Source organism: Cyprinodon variegatus, unplaced genomic scaffold (genome assembly GCF_000732505.1).
Source record: "Cyprinodon variegatus isolate N-32 unplaced genomic scaffold, C_variegatus-1.0 Scaffold239, whole genome shotgun sequence".
Classification (NCBI taxonomy): domain Eukaryota; kingdom Metazoa; phylum Chordata; class Actinopteri; order Cyprinodontiformes; family Cyprinodontidae; genus Cyprinodon; species Cyprinodon variegatus.
The window spans coordinates 571658-579464 of record NW_015150692.1 but is presented as its reverse complement, the minus strand read 5'-3'; the positions used below and the strand labels follow the sequence as shown (position 1 = coordinate 579464).

Below are 7807 nucleotides of genomic sequence, written 5' to 3'. Positions count from 1 at the left end.
ATTCAAGGAATATGAAGAAATGAGAGGGAGCTGCTGGATCCTGTCTAACGATGCAGCATGTATTAAATGAAAAATAACTATTCAGTTAAAATTAATACTGCTGACACCATGCTTTATATGAAAATATAAACTTTGTTTAAAAGTGGGTAGTAATGAACTGTATTATCTCTTACAGGAGTAGCTCATTGTTTTCAGAGATGATGAACATCCCAAGCCTTTATTATTTCTATGCATCTATAGGTAAATGCGCAGCACTTATATAGCACCTTTTTCAAGTCAGTGGGCTCCTAAGTTCTCTACACAGCAGTGAGTCATCCATTCACACACACTCACATTCTGATTGAGGCAAACTTCACTTTAGCCAGGGGGCTATAGCAAACCTCAGAGAGAAATGAGAACGCAGAAATAAAAACTGTCCAAAGGCAGAGTATGATTAAAATGAAAGATAACTATTCAAATAAAACTGATACTCCTGAACCAAGCTAAGAACATTTTAATGTCACTGTCTGTTGTGGCAAAAAGAAATTTTTTAAATGATTAACGACCTCCTGAAATACAATTAGAATCAATCAGTGGATTTAAAGGCAATTTGATTAGTTTGTATTAAATGAGGAGAATTTTTAGGGTCAAAGTTAAAAATATCTACATATATTCTATGAAACAAAGAAATGTTGTAGAAAGCAAAAGGTTACTCAATAACTTTATCTTATACAGTAAATTTTTAATACAGCAGGTAAAATAATTATTAAACACACCACAATCTCTTCTCTCAGCAAAGATATTTTTAGAGTTGCTACTGACACATTTTCACCAGATATCGGTAACAATCCATGCACTACACAAAGAAATCAAACCATAGATGTCCAGAAATTAATTTATTTGTAATAAAGTGAAATGGAACAGCAAATAGGTACAAGGATGGCCTATAAAAAGCTGTCTGGTATCACACAAGATAGATCTCACAATGGGTAAAAGTAAAGAGCTTTCTCAAGACCTTTGCAAACCTTATTTCACCTGCTGTATGTTAATAAATATCATGTTAACAACCTGTTTGTCTTAAACTACAAACCAATTCATAAACAGTAGAGTACAGTATACTAGTTTAGGAGTTGGAATGTAGCAGAGCAGGATGCTCTGTGGGCGTAATAACAAGCTGTATGCAGGCTATTTACTGTAAACCTGCACCTAAGGGCTGGAAGAAACTAACAGTGATGGCCTTCAACCATCTGATCTGTGTGGCGGCTGTACTGGCTCTGCTGATGAAAGGTAAGAATACCTGCAGATAAAGAAAATTAACTGTCTTCTGCCATGGTTTGCTAGAATGTTTTTTCATTTGTAATTTTTTTCTCTAATCTAGTTTGATTATATTATATTCTGAATGTAGGTGTAGTTAATTTTCATCTGTATAAATAGAACCAACCAAAGTTGCTGTTGGAAAAGAGAGTCATCTGAACAGGAATTTTCGATACTAAACTGGTGTAAACTTATAAGCGATAATCTACCCTCTTTACATGTTTTAAAATACAATATATTCTGCTCATTGAATCCACCTGCAGGAGACTAAAAATGACCTTTGTATAATTAAGAATATATGGAATGTTTTCCTGTTAGACACGTTTTCTCCATAGAAAACAGGACAAAAAAGGAAAACATTAACAACTTTTTTCAATAGAAAGAAGCAGGAACTATGAGAGAGACATAGTCAAAGACATTCTACGTGCCTTTTCATCTGGGTCTTTATCACAGAATAAACAGTAACCAACTTAATATTTATTCTGGTTATATGGAAGAAATACAATAAGGTTTTGCATCATATCTTGTGATCTGGAAGTAATAAAATTCCCAAAGCTAGAAAAAAGCCCTTTGCTCTTGGCATCAGCGTTAATTTTGTCAGCTTTTTTTATAATTTAGTCTTAGTCTTAGTCACAATGACAAAAAAATCTATTTTAGTCTTAGTCATATTTAGTCATTTTTGTCAACACTGTAAATAATGCAACTTCTCCACACACTGCTTTATTTAACATATATATATCACACTGTACAGAATAAAAAATCTTCACACAAACTGCTTCTCTTTTTCTCTATTTTATTTATATAACACTGTAGGAATAGAACTTGACACACTGATTCTCTTTTTAACATATATAACACTGTACACATTGAACCTTTTGTTGGCTTGTTTCATCATATCCACAAAGTCTTTATCCTCAAACAGACTTCCCTTCCTTCCCCAACCTCTGATTTGGCTGTGGTTTCACTGTGTCAGGAATCTAGTTGAGAGGAAGAAATTTAAACGATTAGTGTATCAGTAGAACGTCTTTCTTCTATGACAGAAAGACAGACAGATACAGGCACAGGAAGGCACACACACACAGCCACGTGCATGCGCGCCCGCGCACACACACACGCATCCACATGCATCCACAGACACACCCGTTCCTTACCTTCTTTCATATGGCAGCATCTTGGCACCTCAGCTGTCGCGTGAGATTCGGTGTCCTTGCTCCAGTGTTTTCCTTCACGTTGTAAACGAAATGGCTCCATACATCCAGGCATTGTTTTCGCCCAGCTCCTCTAATAAACCGTACACCAGTATCACAGCCCCACGCAATGACTACTCTGCTAGTAGTGACTGAGCGGCGCGAAGCACTGTGGGACATGCGCCATGTAGGGGCAAACAGGACAACAACACGTAATCTTCTATGAAGCTCAACAAACACTTATATTAACAATTACAAATTCATGATAAACAATTACATTTCTTAACTTCCATTCGTCCATGGTGCGTAAATTTAATCTATTTTCGTCATATTTTTATTTTCTGGAGTCAATTTTTGTGCGTTATCGTCTCGTCATCTTCAAGGGAAAAAGGGGCGTTGACAAAATATTTTCGTCATCGTCCTAGTTGACGAAATGAGCACTGCTTGGCAATGGTGTTTATCAGCCACATATAGTTTATTAAGTAGTAAGGGCAGAGTCGGCCGTGCAATTAGCTGCTGAGTGGATCAGGGTGGAGCTCAGGTGTAGATAAGGGCCTGAGCATGTGGAGCGCAAAGTTGGATTACTGAGAAGAGCTGGCAGAGCAGAGTTTGCCAGAGTTGATTGCGCTTCAGACAGGTACTGAATGAGTGTGTGAGACTTAACAATGGCACATTCTTCTCAACATGTTGGTAAATGTGTGCTGTTTTGTGTCAACAAGCACACACAAAATAGCCAGCAGCTCTTCCCGTAACTGCGTACCAACACCGAAATTCCACATCCTCCGTAACCGTTCTTCCACGCTGCGCTCCAGACCTCCTGTGCAAAGCAAAGCCTACAGCCTCCACGTTTCCTCCTGTCCTGCTTTGCTCCGACTTCCCTGGAGCTCGAGGAGAGCATGCACGTTATTATTATTATTATTATTAAAGTTGTAGGAGCATAACATTTGGAAATGAATGCTTAATTTATTATGACATAATTAAAACTCATCATCAGCACCCGTCACCCACATGTTCCTGCCCAAACATTTCTTTTCATTGCATGTCTTTAAAATAGGGATTACTAGGATCATACAAAATTGGTTTGTTCTTTACTTCCAAACTCAGCATCTTTTTATCTGCAATAAGAAGTTGTGAGATGCGTTCTTGGATGTTGTTGTGATTGGATTTGATGAACCTGCACATATGCTGGATGATGATGGGTATTTTTCTATATGTCACATAAAGTGAAGCGTTCATTTCTGCATGTCTTTGCTCCTATAATAATATAGCGCATGCTCTCCTCGAGCTCCAAGAAATTCAGAGCAGAGCAAGATGGGAGGAACAGCGGAGGCTGTAGGCCAGTCATCCCCATAAGTCAATCCTTGAGGGCCGCTGTCCTGCAGATTTTAGAGGTTTCCCTGCTTTATCACAGCTGATTATGATGATTGCAGTTCAGCAAAAGTCTCTTAATCAGCTTTCAATTAAAATCAAGCAAGGAAACCTCTAAAACCTGCAGGGCAGCCGCCCTCGATGACCAACTTTGGGGGTGCCTGCTGTAGGCTTTGCTTTGCGTAGTGATGGAGGTTGTGGGATTTCGGGGTTACATGGACTGTGAAGTACAGAGGAGTAGCAGTGCATGTGGAACAGTTCTCATTGATTAACATGACTTCACAAGTGCTCGACGTGAGCGGAGCGGGGAGGTGACACAGGATTTGGATTAGGGGGGAATCTTTTACTGGTACACAGTACTGGACTGTTCCAACTTACTTTCACGCCTGTTAGAAAGTAACACAAAATATGCAAGTAACTGCTGCACCATCATTTTGAAGGAATCATGGCTGCATTCAGCAATACCGGACAATGCTATTAACCTGGAGGGGCTCATGAGGGGCTCATGGGAGGCTCATGCTGTCTCGCGCCGATAGGAACAAAGAACTAAGCGGTAAGGCTTGGGGTGGTGGGCTGTGTGTTTACATCAACAACAGCTGGTGTAAAAATGCTAGATCGGTTGCCAGCTTCTGCTCTCCAAAAATCGAGTTTCTGACTGTTAACTTCAGATCGTTCTATCGGCCCAGAGAGTTTAGTGTGGTTAGCATCACTGCTGTTTATGTGCCCCCCAGCGCTAACACAAAACAAGCCATGAAGACTCTATACCAGGCTATCTCTGAGCTCCAATCTGCATACAGAGGGTGTTTTCATCATTGCTGGGGATTTTAACCAGGCTAACTTGAAGACTGTTCTCCCTCTTTTTAATAACATGTAGACTTTGCAACTTGGGGTGAAAATACTTTAGACCTGGTATACTCTAACATCAAAGATGCATTCAGAGCAGCCCCCTGCGCACACCTCGGGTTATCAGATCATCTCTCAGTCATGCTTATACCTGCATATAAGCCCCAGCTGATCAGGGCTAAACCGACAGTTAAAGAGATCAGAGTGTGGTCTTAGGGCGCCATGGAGACACTCCAAGCTGTTTTGAATGCTCTGACTGGAACATCTTCATGGCTGCAGCAACATATGACAACTTATTAAATGTTGATGAGTATGCCATGACTTTGTCAGCCTACATTAACAAATACATTGAGGACATCAGCATTAAAAAGAACATCACCACCCAGGCCAACCAACCACCCAAATGGAGAGGTTCGGAAATCGCTAAAAGTACGGAACTCAGCTTTCAAGTCTGGTGATAAGAAGGCACTGAGAACAGCGCATGCCAACTTAAACCGTGCCATCAGATCAGCACAGCAGAACCAAAGCCAGAACATCCAGGATAGGGTTAGGGTTTTCCACAACGACAGCAACACCAGGAGGATGTGGAAAGGTTTTCGAATGATCACGAACTACAACACACCCTCCCCCCGGTAGATGCAGCAAACACTGGCTTCCTAAATGAACTGAACAAATTCTTTGGAAGGTTTGAGTTCCTAAACAGCCTCCAGCAGTGAAAGCTGTTCCACACCACGGGGAGGAACCACTAAACCTGGCTGTAGCTGAAGTGAGGACAACTCTAAGGAGAGTCAACCCAAGGAAGGCCCCAGGGCCTGATAACATACCTGGGGGGTATATAAGGAGTGTGCAGATAAAGCTGGCTGGTGTCCTCACAGACATCACACCCCCCTGGACCAATCCATAGTGCCAGCATGCTATAAGTCTGCCACCATTATTCCGGTCCCAAAGCAGCCTCGGGCCACCTCACTAAATGATTACCAGCCTGTCGCACTGACTCAAATCATGATGAATTGCTTCGAAAGGCTGGTTAAAGAACACATCATCTCCAGTCTGCCACGAACATTCGACCCGTTCCAGTTCGCCAACTGACGCAACCGCTCCACTGAGGACACCATCTCTGCTGCTCTCCAACTGAGCCTGGCACACCTGGAGGAGAAGAACACCCACGTGCGGATGCTGTTCCTGAACTTCTGTTTAGCTTTCAACACCATCAACCCACAGCATCTGATGGGCAAATTGAAACAGCTGGGATTCAATACAACACTTCGAAATTGGCTGCTAGACTTCCTCACCAACAGACCTCAGTCAGTCCGGGTCGGACAAAACACCTCTGATGTCATCATCCTATGCACAGGCTCCCCTCAGGGCTGCGTCCTGAGCCCTCTGCTGTTCATCTTAGCAGCAGCATCATTACTGATAACCCTGACATTGAGGTTCATCAGCAGTAGCACACAGAGGCAGGAGAAATCAGAGTGTCAAACAAGGGGATCCTCCCTTCAAGTGGATATCACATTTAAATGTTCATCTGCTCAGAGCACAAGATTGTACCTTGAATTGTTTCTGCTTTCCCAAAACTTGTCAGTTCACAGTTCCTGAAACTGCTGAATTTAACTCAATCTCCTTTATGCAAAGTGTCCAGCTATAGTCCATTGAAAATATTCTGCATTAAAAAAAATCCCAAATGTAGAATAGTAAAAGAAAGTAAAGAAAAAAAACAAAACAAAAACCATCCACAGAACCAGTCAATAGTCTGTTGTAGATAGTCTGCATATCTGGACCCCTGATCAGATCCAAAAATGTGCAGGAAACATCCTATGTGTTATATCCAATAAACTATTGTATTAAGTCTGCAGTTCCATCTAATTTATTGATTGCAGCTGCAGGTGAAGTAAATTCTGGTGTTCTCATTGCTTGGTGCATAAAATGTATGATTACCCATCCCCATCATTAAAAATATATGTTCTGTAATGCTAATTTGAAATCAGTTCGCAGTTACAATTGCTGAAGTTTAGATCCTGGGCATGATATTGAAGGACCATAAGCACCATTTGCTGCTTATTTTCAATCAACCATCCAGTTTCAGTGTATCCCCATTTAATCTTGTGCTAATTCAAACTGACGAGACTATTTATCAAAAAACCCTGTCTAAATTATAACATAGTGAAAAATCCCTAAGTCATCCTTTATTTCATTTATTTATGACTACCTCCCCCCCTGATGAAATGGAGAATATTTAGCAGACGTTCCAAACAGTTTCTTCATATTATTTCCGTATATTACCTCTATACTGATGTCATCGCTATTGATATTTTTAAAATTGACAAACCTAGCTACTGCCGTGTTGTTTACCAAGCTATTACGTCTCTCTGTTGACCCCTGTAAACTATATACATTATCCATGGATCTGTATCAACCTGTGTTTAATAAGTCGCTCATAATTTTTCATTGTGAATAAGAAATCTGCTGTGTCAGCTCACTTATCTTTTTCATCCGGGTCTTGTCCAATGATCCCATGAGCTTCCATTACCACCTCACTGCCAATGGCCTATTCTCATCTGAAGTAGTGGACATTCAGTCACCTCCTTAATGTCTGCATCTCAGCAGCTGCACACCATCCCTCCTTCTGAAGTTTAGGTGTAAAATTAGTGTATGTGCACCATGTAGTGTAATCCTTCTGGTGACTCAAGAAAAAAAGTGTCCAATGTCTCTCCAAACAAAAGTCCATTGTTTATTTTCCAGCATTTCCATCCATGGTGTACTCAGTAACAAAGTACAAATACTTTGTTACTGTACTTATGTACAATTTTTAGGTATCTATACTTTACTCCATTCCTTTTTTTCTGCCTACTTCCTACTTCTACTCATTACATTTTCACACAAGTATCTGTACTTTCTATCCCTTATATTTTTAAAACAAACATTATTCATTACTCTCATTGGATGAGTCATAGAACGCAAACACTCATTGGTTAGCTAAAGGAAGTAATCAGAAGCAAGCAGGTGTTCTTCAAACTGCAAACGTGAATTGTCTATGCCATGCTACAATAACTACGTTTACATGCGCAAAATTTCCCCGATCCGATCAAACCTTGGTTGATTGGAAATTCAAAATCTCC

At 40.5% G+C, this 7807-nt stretch overlaps 1 protein-coding gene across 2 annotated transcripts in view; it reads left to right on the top strand.

Annotated features, from left to right (window-relative positions):
- The first annotated feature begins 1205 nt into the window (after positions 1–1205).
- LOC107089106 (transmembrane protease serine 9-like) overlaps positions 1206–7807 on the top strand; it is a 33178-nt gene continuing 26576 nt past the window's right edge. For both annotated transcript variants that reach the window (XM_015381670.1, XM_015381671.1), the window contains exon 1: positions 1206–1266. In XM_015381670.1, coding sequence (XP_015237156.1) covers positions 1212–1266 — 55 coding nt within the window. In that variant the 5' untranslated portion in view covers positions 1206–1211. The remainder of the gene's footprint in view (positions 1267–7807) is intronic.